The sequence below is a fragment of the Vidua chalybeata genome, chromosome 4 (genome assembly GCF_026979565.1).
Source record: "Vidua chalybeata isolate OUT-0048 chromosome 4, bVidCha1 merged haplotype, whole genome shotgun sequence".
Lineage (NCBI taxonomy): Eukaryota > Metazoa > Chordata > Aves > Passeriformes > Viduidae > Vidua > Vidua chalybeata.
Window position 1 is genome coordinate 46,891,177 of NC_071533.1, and position 23,652 is coordinate 46,914,828.

Sequence of the window (23,652 nt, forward strand, 5' to 3'; positions counted from 1 at the left end):
TTTCCTGGAAAATTTCCAAGCTATGGAATTTTAAAATTCCTGGAATTTTTCAAGCTATGAATTTTTAAAAGAAGAAAAAACTTCCCCATATAAACTAGATGTTCCGGAGTGGTGGACTGCTACTGCATGATGAGACTTGAGTTGTTAAAAGCAGTTGAAAGTGCTTGATCTGCCTTCAGGGTAAAATGAAATACACTAAAGTGCTTTCTTTTACTGTAGTTTGGCACTATAGAAGAAAAAAAGAATCTGCTGCTTAGGCAAGTTGTGGCAAGTATGTCAGCTGCATACAAACTTCTATTGTGAAGGAATCTGCAGAAGTTCTCAAGACTTTGTTAGGAAGACCCAGCTCTAAAGTATTGTTTTGTTTCTTTTTCTGACCACATCCTCCTGCTAACTGAGCAGATGAAAAAAAAAAACCAAAAAATCAGAAAAGAAATTAATAAAAGGAATAATATGAAAAAATTGATTCAGAATTGCTTGCATTTTAGAGTGGTTAGATATGATTAATAAAAATATGTTTGTAACTAAAGTGCAATTAAAACCTTTCATAAGGAATGGATGCATGCAGAATATGCTGAGTGTGGGAAACCAGATGTTATTTTGGTGTCAGTTTTAATTTTTCTCTTTCATGGGGAAAAATCGTTAAGAATAATTAGCTTCTGACCAGAACAGCAATTTTGAAGACAAATGTAACAAATAGATTATTATAGTTTTTAAATGATAAATTTAGAATTCTAAAGCATTGGGAAATTGTTGACATCTCTGTTAAATGTCTAAGGTTTGATTTTTTTCTTGTTTCTTTTTCAGAGCTCTGTATTTCATTTGTCTGTACTGTGTTTGGAGATCTTTCTCCAATTTTTGGCTACATACCAGCCAACTTGAAGCTGTTTACATCTTTGTCTACTCTTACATCTTGAAGCACAACGTTGGACTCATGGGGAAAATGTCTTGATGGATCCATCCTAAGAGTGATAGCTCTCATCAGTGGTTAACAATGGCTTCTAAGTGGTAAGGTTTTCTCACAGTAGTGTCATAAATAGATTTTCATCTGTCGCTTTCTGTTTTGCTTGTCTATATTATGCTGTTAACACACCTTGAGCTGCTACCTCTCAGTTGTCTGACTAGAAGACTGTCTGTACTGTGTTAAATCCAACAAGAACGTGTGTTTTAATACAGCATTGTAACTGATCACGGCCAAAAGTGAATGTCTAAGGAAGAGGTTGGGAGCAGGGCAAATACCCTCCCTGTCATCTGCGTCTTAGGGACTTCCGAAGCCAGATGTGGTTTCTGTGCTTTTAATAGTTCTCGAATTGTACATTGCTTTTGTGCAATTTCTGAAAGTTCAGCAGTTCGCTCAAGTTGTCTTTCACGAGCGTCAGTGCTCCGTGGGAATCGGAGTTGGTGGGAACAGAGCCCTCCCGCCTTTGGGATGTGCGGGCGGGCGCCTGCACTCTGCCCCCTTGTGGGTGAAGCTCGGCACTGCAGTCCATTGGCAAGGGCCGGCACGGACTCGTGGGAAGCTTTGGGTTGGAAGGGACCTCTAGTTCCGTAGTCAGAGTTCTCATTCCTAAGTCAGTGACGTACACAGATGCTCTTTCCTTTGCTGCTTTGCATGTAAGGATTTTACCAGTCGGAAATAGATAGGCATTGATGTCAAGTACAGGGCAGCTATTGTCACTAAAGCGCTTCTGAGCTGAAATGAGCATGGATAGATCCGAACAACATCTATTATTCTATTATATATCCGAACGACATCTATTATTTTTTGTCCTTCAAAAATAATATAGCATACTGCTTTTCTATAGTTAAGTAGTAAAACTGATAGACCATGCTTTCTTTTGGCCTTTGAGAGCAGAGGGTACATTGGTGTGACAGGACGAAAATATTGAAGTGCTGTTATTGATATGCTATTTGCTACGTGGACTTTTGTATTCAAGACAGTTTTACTATTTATGTATTCTATAGTACTTTGTAGAATGTAATAGAATATTTTATGTTTTATTATTAACTAATTTCATTAATAATTAGAATATTATATGTTATATAATATTTTGTCATAGCTCTCACTTTCCTTTATTTTGTATTGTTCTATATATTCTGTGAAGGAGAAGTATACAAAAAAATAGAATTTGGATGCATGATAAGATCTGCCTTTGGAACATCTCCATTATATCACGTACCCATGTTTGCTTCTGTTACTGTTTTTTATTTCCTGTGATGTAACATGCTGACCTGCTCAACTGTCTTTTGTTAGAATTTTATACCGTAATTATTTTTGTACTGATGTGTTCTTTCTCTCAAAGTATAATAAATTTGTTGCTGCAGAAGCTTACCTTAAAGACCATATCTTGCTATTGTTCAAGGAAGGCAAGTACATCTTTGAACATTAGAGTAGGAACTCCAAATCGGTCTTTTAAATGAAGTAGAAAAATGGAGGCAGAGGGTTTGAGAACATTAGTGTAATATTTTACTGTAAGTTTTTCTTCTGTCCATGCTTATCCTGGTTAGAAAAACTTTAGTTTTATCTAATTTTAAAAATTTTTAGTGTTTATGTATGTTTCTACATTCCTTTATGTTTACATAGAAAATGTGTTCCAATTACAAATTTCAAATGTTCAGGTTTGGATTGTGTAGTTTTTCTTTATTGGGAACAAGACTGTTCAGTACTGATCTAGTTTTTAGAATACTTTTCAGTAATTATTGTGCTTTTTATACTTGCGGTGAGATGTTTAAAAAGCAATCAGGTTTTTAACAAATCAGGTTTAAAACAAATATTCTTAGCACTGGGTCCAAGATTTTGTATCTATTGTCTTCTGTATTAAAAACCTACTGTGTTTTGTATAGGCAGTAAATGTGTTGTGTCTGGGCTTCTTTTTGTTTTTCACTTTAGGTAGACGTGGTCTTTCAGGGTCTATTTTCCTGTTGGAGAATGCAGAGAGAGTTTTATGCAAGTGCTTTCCTTAAAAAATATGTGTGATAAGGAAAAATAATATAGATGGAAAAGTGTGCCTGTTGCCATTCTTCTTCCGTGTTGCTAATTTACTCCCTGGAATCAGTTTCCTGATCAACCTTGTAGCTCAGGGCTTTGTCCAGTCAGGACTTGAAAAGCTCACATGACTTCTCTGTAAAATTGTCTGGAGCACCAGTTATGCTGAGAAACCTATTTCTGTAAAAGCAATTCTTGAGCAGTATACAACGTATTTAATGTGCCTGTTAATACTTGACAAGCATTTTTGCAAGTGTAGCACCTAAGTTTGGTTAATTTCTTTTCCAGCATAATTAATAAATGATTATCATGAGGAGAAAAGTGTAGTGGTTTTTTAAATGTATTTTATTTAAAAAAAATTCTTGTTCCTTTTTTTTTCTTCTCCTTAAATAATAATTTAGGATTAAAGGAGTACTTGTTACTCACTTGATACTCTGCTCAGCAGTTTCATTAGTTCTGTCAATATAAATTCCAAAGTGGATAGTGGAAAAATAAACAGAAAATTTAAGTTATTTTGTTATCACAGAGTTTCTATTAAGATATAGCTCAGTGGGCCACACTGATGTTTAATAAGGCTTTTTGTGGGCTTCCCCCTTGCCTCCTGCTTCATTTGAACATTTGTTCTCGCTCTGATGCCTGACTAGAGAGGTATGTTTCTGCTGAAGAGCTTTGTAGACCATACCTAATTGTAATGACAAGTGACTTGCAGAATGCCTCACACTCGATGCCTCGTGTTGTTCAAATAATGTGGAACATCTGAGGCACATCTACCAAACAAACCCCAGAAGATGGAAATGCTAACAGGGACACAGAAGAGCTGCTTAATCTGTGAAATGGGAAAGTGTCTGTCAGATGAGAGGGGAAAAAATGTTGAATCTCTCTGGTAGGACTTAACTTTCCCTGGGATTCTGTGGACTTTGTGCTTTGTTTTTATTTGTTGGTTTTCCTTTTTAGGTAGCATTCAACATTCATAAATTTTCTGTTTTCAACATTTTGTAACACTTTTTTTTAAAACTTGTTTTCTGGCATGAAGAACAGCTGTGTATCTTGATAATGAACAATAAATTTTAGTGTGATTTTTTTCCTTTTGACCACATTTTAAAAAATGTAATCTGTATATTGAGCGTAATATACAAGGCACTCTCTATAGGTGTTTTCTAACACCTAAAATGAAATATATTTAGCCTTCAAAGGGGCTAGACCTGTGGTGAATTTCTTTTAGCAGTCTCATTATGCATCAGCAGGAAGATTGTGGAGAAGAACTCTGTATGCTAACTAATTTTGCTGTTGCTTAAAATTGCACTATTACAGCCCTTTTTTAGTATGTATATATACACACATATATACAACTATCTGTATCCATATATATCTTCAACCCTTTTTTTTTAAGCTTTTTTGGTCAGGCAGCTGTTATATATTGGTTGTGGAGATGCTGCTGTTCTCCATTTGCAGCCAGTAACTGCTTGAAAGGAATTCACTTGGAGAGGTGCTTAATTTAAAAGTAACAGTAACTTCTACATTAAGGTGTAGAGTAACTGTACAAGTTACAGTAAAGATTCCATATTACAGTTTGAATCTATGATATATAATGGAATGGAAACCAGAAATCTTTAAGGAACTGGAAAATGCTTATTCCTTGGTTAGCAGCTAATGAAAATACTGTATGTCTTTAAACAAAACAAGTATGTCAAAGATAAGAAAAATGATATTGTTTTCATAGGTTTGGGTGAAGCACAAGTGATGTAGCTGCTTCTGATACCTCCTATGTAGCTGCAGAACTTTCCTGTGGAAACTCTGAGTTGCCCTCCCTTGTGCCCCTGCTCATCAGGGCTTTATACATCTTGCCTCCCTTGGCCCAGGGCAATTTCCATGTCCAGCGCACCACTGGTCATGAAGTTCTTGTTTCTGCTATGGTTAGTTCCTCCTCAGTAATGCTCTGGCTCAGAAATGGATGATGAAGTGCAGCAAACCTCACTGCTGATGCAGAACTGTTCTTCAATTCGGGCAACTCCTTAAAGAATACAAGGATTCAGTCTAAAACGTACAGAAATTAAAGAAGGAATAACAAGGTTGTGTGAGAAAAGGAGCTTTCTCCCTTTCACGTGTACTTAGCTCCTATTCTTAATTTTAACCACATTTCATTGGCACTTCTGTGTGAGTGATGAAAGGTAATCCTAGCATGGACAAAATGACAGTTGTCACACCTCTTTCACATTTCCTCTAAGAGGAAGAAGTAATTCCAGTTTGTGAAAATTTTTGGAAAAGTGTGTTCCACTATTCCTGTGTTTCACTATTACAATTACTGGTCTTTTATTATTAAAAGTCACAACTGAAGAAAGCACTCAGGTGTTCTTTCTTTAGTCTTTCTGTTCTCATCAGATGACTGGAGCATCACTTCTTTTCTTTAAATAAAAGAATTCCCTTCTCATCCTTGGTGATCATGTTCAGCCAGGTCCTTAAATTTCAGTTTCCTCTCTCTCCTCTTCAAAGGCAGATGATTTTTTTTCCTTACTGCTTCTAACAGGAACAGGCTTAACCTCTCCTTCAGATAGGTAATACAGCAATTTAATAAATAATATTAATAAATCTTTAATAAATCTTTTACAATACATGCTAATCTTGTATATGTTTCTTGTGGCATTAGAAATTAGAATAATCCTTTTAATCTGATGGTATGTGTGAGTAAAAAGTATGCCACCACTCTTTAGTCTTAGTCTGTACTTTACAATTTACCACTCATAATCTGTCTGTTCCATAGATCTACCTTAAGGTTTGGTACTTGGGTAGAACTGTTGATACATGGAAGTGCCTTTTGAGCTTTGCTGTTGCCCCCAGGTGACAGAATGCCTGAGCAGCAGAGCTGTTGTGTAGGAAAAGTAGCTTTGCCTTGATTGCTGTCTTTTAAGCAGTTTGTTCACTGTCCTTCTGAAGTTGCAAAGTCAGTGTGCTGTGTATTGCTTCTGGGTTTTTTATTTTATTTTTTATGGTGATCTTGTTTACCGCTCTTCAATTTATAAGCTTTACTATATTTAGCAAACAAACGTGCATGGTTGTGCATAATTACATAAATGTTCCATATAGGGAAGAAATTGATGTTGTCTCTTGGGTGGCTCAACATTTTTTTTGTTTAGTTCCTTCATCTTCATGTGTTTGTTTACTTAGCAACTGTGATATACTGACAATTAGTTATTATAGCAGTGCATTTAGTGACTGTGTTTAGTTATTTGCTAATAATAAAAAACTGTTTGGTTTCAAACTTAGGGGTTTTTTCTCCCCTTCTTCATAGAAACATTTTTGAACTTTAATTTAGTACCTTAGTTGGACTACTATTTCATCCAAGTATGTTGTATGTTTCCAAATAGGAAATCAGGTTTCATCTAACATCTAACACTGAAAGTTAGAATTTCCTCTCCTGTGCTCAAAGTCCTGAAACCAAAACCTCACCAGACCTAAACTATATCCACTGTTTTTCCTTTATAGAAATTCTAAAAGTGCAAATTCTCTGCCTCTTTTCTTGTTTTATGTTAAACTTGAATGACATTTTGCAAGTGTTTATGTATTTAAAGCTACATGTTGCCCATAGGCCCATGTGGAATTCTACTGGGAGCATTCCCTGCAGTATCTGGTGTTTTGGTTGTTACTTATTTTTTTCCTCCTCCTTAAGACAGGACCCCAGATGTTCCCATTCACAGTCCAGCCCAGTTGCTGAGACAACACCAAAAGGAAACCTATTAAATACTCATCCTGATACATATGTTATATTCATACAATATATATCGTGTTTCAGAGTTTTAGTATTATGGTCTGTGTAACAGAGCCTAAATTAGTAGAGACATGTCAATGCACATGAATGGACTTGTGAATGCAGCCATCCAGGTGGGATGGGTTTTCTTTCAAGTAGGTTGAATATTAGTTTCTACTTTCTATTTTGCCATGTAGATTAAGCTTTCTGTGGCCATGTTGCAAGAACCCAGTTAATTTTGGAAGAGAAGAACTAAAATAGATGAGCTGGATGAATGCTATGTAAACCAAGACAGAACCTGTATTTAATGTAGGCATTGAGAGCTTTTTCATAGCTATTGCAAACGGAGCTTATCCTATGAACTCACTAACCATGTTTGTTTTATTTTTTTAAGTAATAGAAGCTATGGAGAAAAGTCACAGTGAAAAAAGGATAATGATAGTTCCCCCAAGTCAGTAGCATTTTAAATGTGCCTGCCTTGTGTAAAATTTTAAACAATAAACTACAATTAGGTTAAGCTTGGTAAGGGAAACAAGATAAGTGTGCTGTATGTAGTTTTGGGATTGGAATGATGGTTATTTTTGAACAGTGGAATATAGATTCCCTTGCTGCTTGGCTTTTATGCTTTTGACATGATTTTAAAAGTTAGCCATTCAAACATGAAAAAATTCTACAGATGTGTACTTTTATGTAGTGCTAGAGAAACTCTTTAAGAGAGACTGTGACAATGGCTGTAAAAATCATCAACTAAATAGCCCAAATGTTTGCTTAAGAAATACATGTTGACTCACTGTTCTTGAGTAATTCTGGAAATACATGTGTGCTTGGTCTCTGGTTATCACTTACTGTCTGTTCGGGCTGATCTATACATTAACAATTGGCAGCTCTTCTTTTTCTGTAAAGCACTTAAAAAGCTTTTGGTAGAAGTTTTCAGGTCTCAATTCCTTAGAGATCCATTTTCACAGCAGTGTTGCCATTGTTGTTCTGGCAGCGAACCTTTGGTTTTAAAATGTTGCTTATTGTAATGTCCTTTATGTAGAGATATCAACATCAAGATTGTCATTATTCACTTCAATTACTTTATAAGAAAAAAGATCTGGCCACTTCTATTGCTATGGAATTGCATAACAATGTCTTCTCTTGCTGTTTCTACTTGCATGGAAATGGGTATGGTTCAGGTTATGCAGCATGGTTTGGAAGATCTTGTGCAATATATCAGTACTTGGAACAAGCAAGAGGTTAGCAACAGGAAGCCCGACTGAGGATTGTAGAAGCTGTGGGGTAGACAATACCTTGATCTTCTCAGGAACTCCTAATGAGTTCAGGAAAGCATTGTGTTCTTGCATGTGACCTCAAGATAAGAACAGTTAAAACGTAATACATAAATGCTAAAAATTTGGGGACTTTTCTGTTAAAAAGAATAATACAGTATTCAGTCAGTGAATATAACCGTTTTATGTTCAACTGCTGATGGATATATTTTGACAGATATTTCTATTTTTTTTTTCATTCTAATGCTAGATAATCAAAGCCAAACTCTGAAACACCCCCCCCCCCCCCCCCAAATCATTCCCGGAAATTTGCAACCTTCCAAAGAAAAAGCCCCACAACTTGCTCGGAAAGGCTCTCCAGCCCCATTTAAAAGAAATAAATACAGCCTAAGTGATTGAAAGAAAAGTGAAACTTTACCAGAAACTGACTGTTGTTTGTTTCTTTCATTTCTCAGGAAATAGCTAGGTGTGTCTAAGAAAAGTGTGGAGATAACTGAAACGATTCACATTTGTACATTTAAAAAAAGCAGTAAGCCAAAACTATAGAAAGGTTAAATGGCTTAATTTTAAAGTATTTTGTATGCAAAATAATAGCAGCAACAATTTTCTGCTGGTATAGAGAGAGTGTATTGAAAAATTGTACATTGATTTGTCCCCTGGTTGGGTTTTTTTCTGTGAAATTGCATTAGTTGAACAGAACCAAGGAAACTATTAATGCCAAGTAGCTTAGGAATTAACTGTAAAATTAAGTGTAAGTTATATGAAGGATGGCTTCTTAAATATATTTTTAAAGTTTGAAATAGACATGGCAAGTTGATTCCTTTAAATATGTTAGGTCCTTAAAAGTGGTTAGTGCAAACTGCCAAAAGATGACACCACAATAAGATAGATACACTGTTTTCTCCCCATGCATGTTTTCTAGGCTATGTTCTTTGTTCAAAGCTATGTGACAGTTGTAGTTCTAAAGCAAAAAGGCTTGCCATTTTAAAAAAATGCAGCATATACAGAGGAAGAAACAGGGTTTGTCTTCCCTACCCATGCAGGCTTTTGTGTGAAATTGGGTGTCTTACTATTTGCCTAGCAGGTATAACGTGGATGTCCAGTGCCCACTACCTCTCATGAGTTTAATGCCTGTGTGTTAATTTATACCTGTAGGCGGGACTCTGATTTGTAGCTGTACTGCTTTATTCTGCTTTCAATTGTGTATCTTATATCGTAACTTTTTTTTTTTTTAAGAGTAGATTCTTTTCATTGGGATAAGGCAAACTATTACAAATAGTCTTACAAATTTGTCTTCTCTTCTAAACATCAAGAAGAAACTTCATGTATTTGGGTTTTCTCCTAAGTATTTGGGTCTTCTTGTAGTCAGTCTATTTTCTTAGAGGATTTGCTTCCACATGAAACAGTGATGTCAGGTTGAAATGAGGAAGTTGGTGAAAATGGTCATGTGTATTTGGTGCACACTGCTGTGTTCAGGATGTTTTATATGCTATGTTCAGTATGGGATGCATAGCTAACACCCTTAATCTCAAGGAATGTTAATGCATCTTGAAGACCTGCAAACACATAGAGACCACTTTGCATCACTTGGCCCGCTCACTCTTTCAAAAGGCAAAACTTGCAACCCTTTCTTATCCTGCTGGGTCTTTCCTGTTGAAATTCCTTTGGTGATGCCTCCAGTACCAGTGTCCCATCAGGAAGGATAGTTTTGCTTTATAGGTTCTTGTTTTGGTGGGGTATAGAGTTTTTTTGCAGGGGAATGTTGGTGGGTTGTTTTTTTTTTCTTTTAGTTTTGTTTTTCTTTTTTTGGTGTGTCATTCTGGGAAATACAGGCACAGAGAGCTCACAAGGCCTGGAGCATACAAGTTCAGAGATAGAGATGGATACAATGTTTGACCTAAGACCTTGGAGAAAGCTTGAAGGTTTAGAACAGAAAAGTGAAACAGACACAAAGTAAGAATAAAGATTTGTAGTTTAAGAAGTTTAAGCAGAAATATGTTTCAAGCAAGTAGAAATATGCCTCACGTAAGCAAATAAATATGCTAAGCAAGATAGTTGAAAATTTTAAAGTCTAGTACTAGAACTTGTTACAGAGTTGGTAAAAAGTAGAAGATACAGCAATAAGTTACTGTAGAGTTATATGATTGGATAAAAAGAGCCGCATTGTGGCAGAATCATGTAAAACAATTAACGATTGGTTTATGAAGATGCTAGCGAGCTTTGTGGAAGTAGTTGACTGGATAAGAAATACATAAAAGACATTGTAACTAGAATTAAAACTGCTTCTGATGTGATGGTATTGGATGTAACAAACTTACAGTCTCACCCTTCCATGAGACTGATTTTGCAAGAAACCATTTTTTAATCGCCTCATCAGTCGACCCCATCTACTCTGTATCCCAAACACGTCGTCCTGTCCAGTTAACGTTGTCCTGTTGCTGAAAAGCTGGGAGAAAGCACAGGATCTGTGTGCCAATAGATGTACCCACTCCATAGCAGTGTTTACATAAAGGGAAGATCATAGAATTGTTTAGGTTGGAAAAGACCTTTAAACCATGAACGTTTGCAGTGTGAACTTCACTTTGCTGGCACAGGAATGCCTCCAGCTGTGTCCTTTGCCAGCGTGGTTGTACCAATGGCCATATTGCCAGCATGGCTGTTGAGGAATATGTTCCTCATATGTGGCTCGGTGTGCAGCTCCAGGCTGAGCTCTGCGGAGCCAGGAGCCTGAGACAAGAGAACGTGAGTTGGCGACCCTTTGCACAAGGAAGGGCACGGGGACCTGTGGTGCCAGCCAGGGGCCGGGACACTTAGAGACACGGCTGCTGAGGACTCGGCTGGAAGACCCCAGGCATCCCTGTGAGGCATCCCATGCCTGTGAAGGTATAAGCGCCCAGGGGTTCCTTTGCTCAGGGTCCCTCCTCTGAGGCTCCAGCTGTTATTTTGTTAATTTGTGATTAAATTATTGCACCATGATTAAATTATTTTAAGGATCTGGACATCTGAAACTCTGCTGTGGGAACCCTGGGATAGAGCCTACAGGGAAACCTCGTCTGACTGTGAGTGTGGGGTGTGCAGCTGCGGAGGGGCCTTAATCCCAGCTCAGGCGGTGCCAGGGCGGCTGGCAGAGTGGCTTCCGGATGGGCGGACAGGGAGTTTCCTTAATATGGCTGTATTTTGCACATGTTCCCACCGCGCTAAGCAAGCTCCCCTGAACTTGTTGCCTTCTGCGAGGGCCCGTGAAATCGGGCGCAGCTCTCGGCTTTCCTGTGCCAGAGCGGTGTGTGCGGCACCGACGGGTTAAAACCAGCGCGCTGTGAGGGCCGCGCTGTGAGGGCCGGCAGCTCGGGGCCAGGCGGAGGGGGCGCAGTGCGGCCTCAGGCCGCGGGGGGGCGCTGCGGGCAAAGCCCTGCGGGATGGGGGCGCGGGGCTCCCCTGGAGAGCTGCGGTGTTCCCGCACCGCGCCGTGCGGGATCCCGGTGAGACCGGCGGCACCGCGCTTCCCCCGCCCTCCAGCACCCTTCGCCGTCTTACGCATAAATATAAAAGAAACCTCTGCCCCCTCTCCCACAGCAGGTAGGGCTGGGCTGGCACAGTGGGGTAGTTCTGGAAACATTTCTTGTTACAAAGCTGCAGGTTTGCAATGCACTCTTGCTTGGGAAGAGACCTGTCAAATGATGTGTTGTTTGTGGTAGGCTGTAGGGCCTCTAGGCGGTCTTCCAAAACCGTACTTCCCAGTATCTTGTCTGGTTTATAATTGTCTTTTACTATTATTATTGATAATTCTAGGAATTCTCTGCACATGTGAATTCAAGTTACTTGCAAGTAATTTTCCCTCACATAGATCTTTCTTTCATTGACTGTGTTTTGTTTTTCCAGTATTTCTCATTCTTGGGATGTTCCTCCATCAGCAGGTTCACCTGCTTCAATGGAATTCCCACCTATGTGGCTGTCTATGCACCCCTGCCAAACAGCTTGGCTATTTGTGTTCTGAAGGGTCTAATCCAAGGAGACAGTGCTCTGAGAAGTGCTGTTGTGCTCTGATCATTCACTGGGTCTCCCACTATTATACTTCTTCAAGTTTCATGATCTGTTTGCAATCCCTTCTGATGCAAAGTTCTGCTAATGTGGATTCCTGTTAGTGAGAGGTGCAGAGCTCAGATGTTATCTTGCCAGCTTGTGCTACAAACATCAAGAAGTGTGGCAGGGAAGCCTGAATGACTTCAGCAGGCACTTCAGTGCAATATCAGAGTCATCCTTTGAGTGTAACAAAAGTGGAATATGCGTGAAAAGACATCAAAGAACTTGCTGTAATGCATATAACAGTTATAAGAGCAAATCTTCTATTTTTTTATCTTTTTGTTTAGATGTTCCAGAATAAGAATTAAAAATTCTTATTATTCTTATTCTGCTAAAATTTATTGAATAAAAAAATTATTGCTTGTTTTACTTTTGTTTAAACATGAATTTAGGTATAACGATTGTAAGACTTCTGGTATGTTTTACACTGACAGATAATCTGTAAAACTCGCTTAGGTTGTATAGAACCCACAGTTGTACATTGTACTGTTTAAGAAAATGGTAAGAACAAATGTGAGGGAGGAGTGTACGTGAAATTACATACCAAGGCAAAAACATAAACCTTGGATCTTGCCCTCATTTTTTATAAAAGACTGTTTTCATAGCATGTAGTGAAGTATGGCAATCCTGGAGTTAACCTGCAGCCATCCATATACATATATAAATATACACGTATGTATCCCCTGCTATCTTCTGTAGAAAGCTTCTCGATGTTCTTTTCTTAAGAATCAAAAGCCACACTGAAGGAAAAATCAGTCAAAAGCTTTTTGATACATCTGTTTTTATAAGCTTTATTAGTTTATCAGGTTTAATCCTGAAATATGCTCATATGGTATGGAGGGTCGTTTTTATTTCTTGTGTTTTGTGTGTCCTATTTCTTGAAAGGCTGTCATTTTCTAATTTTACAAAAAGTATAGCTTCAATACCTAATTGTTTTTTAAATTCATGATTAACTCACGTGTGCCACATGTGTAAAATGTCACACCTTGTGCACTTAACATTAAGTGGCACACTAGGTACTTGAATTTCACATGTCGACTCCACCCTGAGTCCACACACATAATAAAAGTCGTGGTTAAGAGTACTTTGATACCTGGTTTGAGCCTTTCAGAGGGTGTTTAAGATAGGTATAAAGTGAAATATCTGGTTGCCCCATCTGCAAATGGCAGTTTGGCAGGTGGATGGTTGGAAGCATTCTTAGTCTCATGGAAGCATCTGAATTTCTCTCTTGCTCCCAAATGCTAGGAGCTGCAAAGTAGGTTTGTGGCAAGATTTCAAGGAGAAGAAAAGTAATTCTATAGAAAGTAATGCTATTAGGAATAAATGAAGGCTTGAGCTTGTAATGACTCATGATCTATTGTAATCACAAATTGTCTTTGTGGTATCTTTATTATTGTTCTGAAAATGCGTAAACCCACTTCTCTGTAATTTTTTTTTTTTGTATTGTGGATAAAATACTGTGAATTAAATCATTTTAGGGAGACTTTTCTGCTTGATCTCCCTGCAGGAAGTGGTATTCTTGCAATATGTCTCTTATGAGAAGGTCAGAATTTTGTATTAATTTATAAGGAAAAATTGTGTAGATGTTTGTATTCATTTACAAGGAGAATTTGGACTAACCAGGATATCTGGGGATTTTAATGCAGAATTGAATAGAAACGACATTTCCAATCTATAAAGATCTTGGAAAAATATCTTAGGTGGCAGCTTTAATGAACTTGTACCAACTTTTTCAAGTTGTGGCATTCTGAACAACATACATGGCAGTTGAGTAAGACTGACAACTTAATCCAGTTGAGCAGCCCCTTGTCAGCCTGTAACTGAAACTCTGAGACCTAAAACATGTTATGCTACATACCTTTCATAGACTTTCTTTTTAAGAGCTAAACAGTAGTGAATTTCAGATTAAATACCTTCTTTTGAGGAATGTACAGAAGTGTGCTATGCTTCATGTGTAGTTCAGGTAATTGTGTTGCATGCATTCAGCAATGTCTTGGACACTGTGCTGCCTTCATAAAAATAACAGAATCATGCAGGCTGCCACTGAGATGTTTGGAGTATTTAGTGTATTTCCTCTGAGCAGTGTGTACAGTCTTTGGTGGTAAATGAGATAGGAATATTGCCTAGTACAGTGTGTGTCTATCTCCACTCTAAGTGTAGTAAATAAAAGAATACTTTAAATCGAACAATGATATGTATTCCTAATTGTAGAAAGCCCTAAGGAACATTCTTCTGCTATGATATTTTATTTGTTTTGTCCTTGAACTTTCTGCTCCAAATGCAAGTCATCTTTCTGGCTTCTTTAAGCTAAATATAAAACAACATTTAAACTTCCCAAAATAAAACCAAAAAATTCAGCTAAACCAGGCATGTATGGAGAAGTAGCCTTAGGGATAAAGTGGATGTTTGGACAAGAGACAGGTTATTTCTGTACTTGTAGTTTTCTTGAAGGTGGTGCAAATATTTTAAGTGGCAAAAATAGCACCAGAGTCCCTGCAAAACAGAACATAAATATAATAAAAGTTAGTATTTTTGTAGTTAGTGGCTAAAACTATGTGAGAATGTGATTGGTGATGTTATACACCAGCTTTAAAAACAAAGCACCTAGACTTTCTGAATGGTGTTATCTTTCAAATACAGAGGAACTCTCTCTGTGCACTTCATGAAAATGAAGAGCTATTGAACTCTGTCAGATACGAGTTTGCAAATGTGTTGCAAATTTTCTTAGGGCTTAAAACTTTTGCAGTGCTAAATAGTGTCTCCTTGGCGTGCAGAGTTCGGCCTGCGTGGGTTAATATATAGGCTTGGTGGTGTTTGGTTTTCTTATCAGCCCGCACAGTTAAATGTCTTTAGAATCTGCCTTGGAGCAGCTGGCTGGCAGCTGACGCTGCTGTTGGCACCACCCAGGTTTAACATAACATCACCAGAAGAAGTCCACCTCTGTGCTCAAGGAAGTTAATGTGGGAGCCACGCTCTGTGAAGTGGAGCATAACTGCTGAGAACACAGAGGGCATGTAAAAATGGAATTCCTGAAAAAAATTGTTCCCACTGCTGCTTCTGGAGATGTTCTGGATGTTGGGAGTACAGCCCGTGAAAGCTCTCCAAGGCTGCTGAAGATGAGACGGGTCAGACTGTTTTCATTAGGACAGACAATAGATGAAGACGAGGAGACACATGTTTTACATCCTGATTACTGTATGTATCCATGTCATCAACCTGGTGGAAACTGATTGCTAAGCTCTTTCTTCAGATCATGGTTATTTTGTTAAATTGACAAATTTGATTATAAAAGACCTTTTTATCAGAGTTCCTATGACTATGGTGTCTTGAGCTTTAGAACTATTTTATCACTGATGCATTGTCACTTGTTAGTGACCTATATGGAAGCAATTTTTCAGGATTTCTAATTTCAGGATTTCTTCTTGTCTTTGCATGCCTGCGTGGCTTTTTCCTCTCCTCTTTCTGGGATAAGAATAAGTTTAAGTTTTTAAACTGTAATGTACTTAAAATTAGGCACTAAGTTGTCTAGAGAAAAGTGTGCTACAGAGCTCTGTGACTGCAGTGCAAGATGTGAGTTTTGTGTCATCTTTTCTCTCCTTGTTTTTTTGATCCCCTAAGTTTTCAAAGGCTTTCCTTTTAAGAGTTTTTTTTGTCTCATAACAGTGGGTGTTTCACTTTTTTAGTGTTTCGAAGATTGCTCATTTTTAGTAAACATATTATATAAATAAGTCAAGTAAGATTATGGATACTGTGTAGAGAATTTTTAACCTCAAGAACCATGGGTCAGGTTGCTTATATGATTTCTTTTTTAATTTTTTTTTTGGCTAAATATTATATAATATTTTGGCTAAATATTATTAGTGTGTTGTGCTAATAAAAAGTAGAATTAGTTCATGTTCCTTTTTCAGATAGTACAGCTGAGTGGTAATGGAAAATTCAGTTTTACTTTTTTTTTTCTTTTTGCCTGCAGCTAAAATAGTGCAGTCTTGAGCCTTTATGGTCTTGGATTCTGCTGGCTGTCAGATGCAGGTTTTGCCCTTCACTGTGTGGTTGGATATTTTCAAGAATTAGTATGGCTTTTAAATTTTTTCCTTACCTGCTTTTTTTTTTTTTTTCCTGTCTACATGCAGTGGTTGAGATGGAGACATTCATCTGTCTTACTGGGTGATGAACTTACAGCCTTAGGGAGTTAAGGTTTGGTGGTGGTGGGAGAAAAGGATTTCCTTGGAAAGACTTCTCTTAGCCTTCCTGATTGTAACATGAACTACTTTTTTTGGTGTATCAGGTTGAATAAAATAGGCAGCTGAGGGAATCAGGGACAGTTCTGATCTGTTAAACTAGTTGTTCCTGTACACAGCAAATTACAACAAGTTAATGTTCTAATGCTGTGGGTTATTGAAGGTTGCCTACAGAATAAAGTCTGTTATGGCTGCCTGTATACTTCAAAACTGATCAGAAGCCCATGGTGTCTGATGGTGAAGGTATTTTAGCCTCATTTAACTTGGAATGCTGTACAACAGCCCTGGAGTTTATAGCTGGATATCACTGTGACTTTAATATCTCCATACGAATATCTCACCAATCCTGCTTTTATGCTATATTCTAATTTCTTTATAGCTCTCAATTTAAATAATATTTTTTCCACATGTTATAACTTCAGAAGAAACAGAATTGTGTCAGGTTAAAAGAAAATGCTGTAGGCTGATTCAAGTTTGTAGACAAAACAGATATATTCATCTTTGTTCAGTGTTTTGTTGATAGTTTGAGCAAATGAGGATAATAAACATAGAATAAACTCCTCTGACTGTTAAAGATGAATTTTCCTCTCTTGGGCCTTAAACATGTGCCAAGTGGTGACTATTAGGAGTGATTTTGTGGAAACCAGCAGTGCCTGACTAATATTGCTTAATGGTGTGATGTCATCATTTACGAAATGAAGACTTAGAGTCTGTTCTGGGATCATGCTTTTACAATAGCAGATAGTAGCTGAATCCTCTTTAAATTATCTGCTTATTTCTATTTTTGTATCTTGGTAATGGAATGAGCTGCTGTGCTGGAATAGAGCAAAAGAACTACTGTGTTTACCAGTTGGGTATGCTGCAGAAGGCAGGTGCTGACTAAACAGGTAATAAAACAATAGAATTATTTGAAAAAATATTGTAAACGTTTACTTGCTTATTGTTGGCAGATATGGTGTTAATGCACTGCAGAATTTAATATAATGAAGCTGCTGAGGAGCTCAGTAGTTTTTTTAAAGCTAAGGTGGTTTGTCCTATTACTGTGTTTGAATTTGAGAGTGAGTGGTGTTTATTTTTTTTTTTCTTCTTACTTTCTGTTCCTTATTGCCGCTGTTTAAGATTTTTTTTTATTTTGGTGAGAATTTAGGTGAAATTCTGAGCCTGGTAATTATTTTTAAGTATAACCATATTTTAGAAGTTCTCCAACAGACAGATCAAGCAAAAACCACCCTATTGCTGGCATTGAAATCCTAAAATACTATTTTTATAATACCAACTAGTTGGGTTTGCATCTAGCTGACCTAAAATTTTTGAGAGAAATTCAGGTGGTGAAATTTTTTGTTGTTGTTTGTTATTAAAATATTTATCATAGCAGCTGTTAAAATATTTTACTCAGTATATACTTTAAGAGCTGAAAATAGGCCCTTACAAATATATGCTCTGTGAGACATCTTTTAAAATATGTAGAATCAGAAACCAGCAGAATAGTTTAAAGTGTATTTTAGAAGTCTTTTCAGAAGTGCCTTTTTAGATGTGTAAAATTAGTACAATTGTAGAAGAAAACCACAACTGACTTGTTGAAGGGTTTGTATATGACTGTATGCATCACAATGCTTAATAGAGGTTAGTAAAAAGAACTTGCAGTTTTTTAAAATTTGCTGTAGTGTTTTAGAGTGGACATGTTCTCAGTTGTAAATATTTGTTTCAAAAAATCTACAATCCAAATGAAACATGCAAAGTTGAGCATAGAAAATTCAGGTTATGGTATTAAAAAAGGGTAATGCCACTACTGCCCTGTGTGAGCTGGCACATGGCAGCTGTACCTGTGCTGTGTGAAATGTGCCCTCCTGTTGCAGCTCTGTGCTTTCATTGTGTAACAAGGCAGGGTAGCTAATACTGTGGAACTGTTGTAATGCCCAGCTGTGTAAGTCAAATCTGCAAGAATCGTAGAAGAGATATTAATTTGATCAGTGATGTGAGTATTCTCACTGCTTACAGCCCCCGTGTTATTTCTGTGTATGGAAAACCTGCTTCACTTCACGTGCTTCTGCTAGGAGAGTAAAAATACGCCAACAGAAATGTGTTCCTTGGTGGTAAAGTAACGGAGCCGTGGCTGCCTCAGGGGTTAGCAGCAGGGGCTGGATACACATAAAGTACCTGTGAGCAACGTGTCCCTATATTATCAGCTGCTCTGCAGGGCGAATTCAGCTCCCAGTTGCATCTCTAATCAGCCCTGTACAGCAAAGGATGACCAGGGACTTGGGTACAGAAACTGACTTGTATTTCATGTATAAACACCAAGTACAGAGTTTTGGTTAGGAAAGACTGGAGGGGTTGGTGTGCTTCCCCCCACAATCTCTGCTCACTTGCGTTTAAAGACTGCTCCATAATACTGTTTGGGATCCAGAATACTATTTACATAAAAGCCTCTAACCTCTCTCCTTGTTTTCTTATCACTGCAGATAACATTGTTTTGCTTGAGTAATGCCCCAGGAAATTGTTCTGTGTATATTTTCCATAAGAAATAATAAGTAAACTTCTCCTAAGGGCCTTTGGAATCTGTGCTTGAAGCTCTTTGCAACAGAAGGGAGGGAAAGGAGATTTTGGTTCGATTTTTGAGTGCAGTTTTACGAGTGGATCAGGCTGATCTAACAGTTTACTGTCAATGAAAAGGGCAATCTCACTCACAGCTGTGCAGCCTTCCCCATCTTCTCTTGAGTTCTGGTGTGGCTTTTCCCTGAGCTGATTATTTTCACAAAGCCAACGGAAAGTGTTCCAATGTATTAGGGGCACTTTTTGAAATGAATCGGCAAGGGGAATCAACTTGCTGAAAGGGCCTTTTGGGTCAGTAGTGGGGACAGCATTAAATATCTTACCATCACCAAAAGTAACAGTCACCTTTTGGATATCCTCTGTTTTAATTGATTTGTGGAAAATGAACTCTTAAATATTTTAGATAAATGGAAAAACAAGCATCTCGCCAGAGTTTTATTTTAAGGGCAGGCATGATTGGTTTTATTATTACTGCTTATAAGCAGATAAAATGACCACTGGGTAAATGTCTCTTAAGTAAGGCATTAGCCTAAGATGGAGTCAATAAAGAACTAAAATAAGGTCCAGCAAATATTTTTAAAAGTGCAAAGAGATATGCCTCTGACTTCTTTATTTTACCATTAATACAGAAAGTCAACTGTAGTTGTGTTTAATTGTCAGACACATCTCAAATATAATTTCTACTTTATTTTATTGAAGATCTGATTTTTTAAAATTGCATGCTTGACCATATACTTAATATACTTTTGCTGCAGTTTTTCTCCGGGTTTCTTCTGAAGAATGTGTGCAGAAATTTACAATGAATATATTTTAGTCAAGTGGTGAAGTAATTGAAATTTAGTGCTTCATACAAGGTGTGTATCAGTACAAATCAAAGGTGGATTTAGAAGTATTTCTTCGTACTTAACATCTACTCATGTGGGGTATACTGATATAAATGTGTGGAGTATATGTATAAAGTGAGGGGATAATTGACTTGTTTTCCTCTGACACGTGGCGAAGAGAGCTTATCAATTTTTTATTGCTATTGGTTACTTACTAGATTACCTTTCTATTGCATTTTTATATCTCTCTTTATGCATCTTTTATTCATGTCTCTTTTTATGCATCTTCTGGACTTCAAGCACTTTAAAGGTTTTCTCAGACATAGTGTTAGTATGAGCTTTCATGTGACAGCTGAATCAATGTAATGGCTCAGTGTTGTGGACAGGAGATTGTACCCTTCCACCTGTGTAGTTGTCTTGTATATTCATTTTTGGTGTTCCATTGCATGTCTATCTTTGAGACTATTCTACTTGATAAACCAGAGGAAACTCCCCTTCCCTTCCAATACCAGTGGATAGGCAGCAAACTGGAACACTATGAGAAATAACCAACAGCAAATTTAGGAAGTGAATGCCGGTAAACCTGCTGTTTGCACTTTGTTTTTTTGTTCTTTTGACATTCATTGAAATGTTATCTTTAGGCTAATTCTTTGAAATAATGCAGATAAAATTTAGTGGGAGGACTGTAAATTAAGTAACTATCTCTTGACCTTTCCAATCTCAATTATTTTTAAGGTAGTTGTGAGAGGGACAAAATAAAGCTTTTAACTTGAAGGAGAGGGAGAGAGACATGATACATGTGGGGGATGTGAGAAAACTTAACACAGACAGAAAAACAAGTTTTCAGAAGATTCTACAAAAGCTGATTGGGGAGAGTTGTTAAGTGCTGGAGTCAACAAGGTGTGGAGAAACTTGTTGCAAAAATATCTATTACTGTAAAACTGATCTATGATATACTGGTAATAGAAGAACAAAAATATTCTTTTAAATTCTTTGTGTCTAAGGTGTCCACAGGCCTTCGAAGTGACATTTTGAGAGAGACAGAATAGTTTAGCATGTTGTTCCTGTTTTGAATTATACTGTAAATATCCTGCATATAGAACAGATTTTAAAACTTAATCTGCTATCAGTAATGTCTGTTAGTGATCCCAAGGTGGAGTATGTAAAAGGCTGGATAGCATGTAAAATAAAAGTATCAGCTTATTTTTAAGGTGCTGTTTTCTTTGAAGTAAAAATCTGTTATCTGTTAAAACATTAAAATTGATCTATGGGCTAAAAAAATTCCAACTAATACCCTCCTAATGCTCAAGAATGTATTTGAAAGGTTAGTACAGTATTTACTTGCAGGATTAATTCAGCAACTGCATATGAAGATGCCATGCTTGTGATACCAGCAATTCAGATTAAAGTTACAGAAATATAAGAATTGGAACATTGTGAAACAGGTTTTCAATTATCACTTGAAAAAGAAGTCTGTGTTTCAAATGAAAAAATTTTAGTTTGTAGGTGATCAGACTAATTTTAATCTCCTTTAGGTGTGGTGGTTTTTTTTGTTCCTAATGAAAATGTGAATTGTAAGTGGAAGAGTCAGATTTGATATTTTTCAGTAATTGATATTTTTGGTGACTATTGATACTTTCTGTTGCCTGCATTTGTGAACTGTGTATGTCTTTGTTTGTAAACTTCTATGTTTCTAGTTGCTTTTGTTCTAAGCTCTTCAGTAACAGGATGATTCTTACCCTGTGAGTTCTAACTTTATATGTGTTCCTATATCATGTGGTTCCAAACTGAGGGGAAAAAGGCTGCTACTTCAGCTATTTCCTCTTAATCAAGGGCTACTTTGGAGAACCTTTCCATTTTCAGTAAATGTCATTTTTGGTGTCTCTAACTTAGCACTGAATAGCCTTTAGTTGCTCTTCAAGTAAGAATATGTTCTCTCAGGTAGTAAGTGCTGTTGAAGAGTAGCTGTGATTCGGGAATCAGTGTTAGTGACGTTGGTTGTTTTACTCGACACACATCCTCTTGTTCTCCAGCCAAGTTCCAGAAGGTCCCTTCAAGCAAGGACCCACCCTCCCAGACAGGAGGATTCTTGACTCATGCTTGTATTTATTTATGAAAGAAGGATTTTTTAATGAGAAATACAAATGCACTACTGTTTTGAAGAGACTTTCAGAAAGCCATGTCATTTTACCAGTGGAACCTTCTGAAGAGATTAAGTTTCTCTCTTGAGCAGTTTTTCATGACATGCTCTGGATGTTCAGGACTTGGTGTATCCTCACTTCATGAGCTGTGCAATATGCCTTTGTAGGGCAATACTACATAAATAATAATAGCTCTTTAGCTGATTAGTCTAAAGAGGTCTGTAGTGACAGGCATGTTGTGGACCCTGATTGCTTGGGATACTTTCAATGCTCATTGACAAGACCAGTAGGGCAATATAAACTGATACTCTAGCATCAGGATGCTGTTGCACGATCGTATTAGAGACTGACTCAAAACTGCCTGGTGTCACTTGGCATCTCTTAAAAATGCACTGGTGTGAGCTTTGTCTCAGTTACTTCTTCGAGAGGATGACTTGCTGAAGGAAGGATATTTTTAATTTCAAAGTATTTTCTAAATTAAAAAGGAAAACCAGTAATACATATAAAAGAAACTCAAAACTTGTATAAAAATATTGTATTTATCTGGTATGTTGTTTTCAGTTTATTAGAGTTAGTTTAAAACTGTTTTTTCTTACTTGATTGGGATTTCCATAAATTCCTGTTTCATGGAAGGAGCCGTGCAGAGCAGAGTAGGTTAATTTGCCCAGATATTGAGGAAGTTATAGACATTTATAGGTACATTGTATGTTTGGATAATTAACATGTTCATATCCGTTACTGGGAGAAATTAATAGTATGCAAATGCTCTATCAAGAGATAATATGACTGACAAACAGGGAGAGCCAGTTGAATGAACAGAAGAAGCTAAAGCACATTGTCCTTTTTACGTGAACATGTTTTTCAGTTGTTTCAGCTGTTCCTTTTTCAGTAATTAGTAGGGCTTGCAGTGGAGTGACACCATGGCTCTTGTCTGATGTGCTGTGCCTGATGCAGGTGTGTGGATGCAGAGCTGCCTGTCATGGTTCAACCTGTGCGTGGCTGCTGGCAGAGGCTGTTTTGTAGTCCACCAGCTAAAGCACCTTAAGGAACTTTGTGTTGTGGACTATTTGCACAACTTCCAGGCAAACATGGCCTTGTAAAGTTTTTGTGTGTGTTAGGTGTTTAGTATCTAACTGTTGCATTTAACTGCCCTTGGGTTTGTTATTACTTCTGATTCTCCCCCTTTCTGATTTTTGTATTTCTTTTCTTGCTTTTCTTTAGTGTAACAGCGCGCTTGCTCAAGATAAAGGTTCAGAAAAGAAACTCATATGAATTCTTTTATTTCTGATTTGCAACACAATGTATATTTTATCTTTTAATTACCTTTTTAAATCTTAAAAGCATATCTGTTTTTTACTTATGCTTCAGGTTCCTACAAGAATAAGTTTTTCACGGAGATTGGAGAGCTGCAAAATTCAGCATTAAAAACACTTAATTGTTTAAATCCTAGTAACTAAAGCACTAAAGAAAGGCACTGTAAATATTTGCTGGCTTTGGAGTAAAGAAATATGCCAGTTTAGTTCAACTATGAGGAATGCCATGTTAATGTAGTTACTCCATTTATTTCTCATATTGGGTGGTGGAGCTCCATATGCTCCTGCCCTGTGTAACTGAAACATCAGGAAAGGCAATTTCAGGAGTTGAAACCTCAAGAGAAAATTGGCTGTCCATGCCTTGCCCCTTCTTGCTTTCCTTTTCCTGACGCTCAAGTACAACTGTCCAAGTCCTTATACTATGTGTGGTGAGCTGCTGCCTACATAGGGATGGAAGCCATGGTGGAGTAAGTTGGTAGGCTTGTGATTGTGAGGAGGCTTTAC

At 37.4% G+C, this 23,652-nt stretch overlaps 1 protein-coding gene across 13 annotated transcripts in view; it reads left to right on the plus strand.

The window, feature by feature from the left end:
- The window catches only part of FRYL (FRY like transcription coactivator), a 167,807-nt gene that overhangs the window by 17,314 nt on the left and 126,841 nt on the right, over positions 1 to 23,652 (plus strand). For 8 of the 13 annotated variants that reach the window (XM_053941927.1, XM_053941930.1, XM_053941928.1 and 5 more), the window contains exon 1: positions 15,000 to 15,274. In XM_053941927.1, the coding sequence (XP_053797902.1) occupies positions 15,100 to 15,274 (175 nt within the window). In that variant the 5' untranslated portion in view covers positions 15,000 to 15,099. Of the gene's footprint in view, positions 1 to 807; positions 1,009 to 14,999; positions 15,275 to 20,193; positions 20,272 to 23,652 lie in introns of those variants that run through there. The other 5 variants (XM_053941934.1, XM_053941937.1, XM_053941935.1 and 2 more) reach the window with 2 other exon arrangements.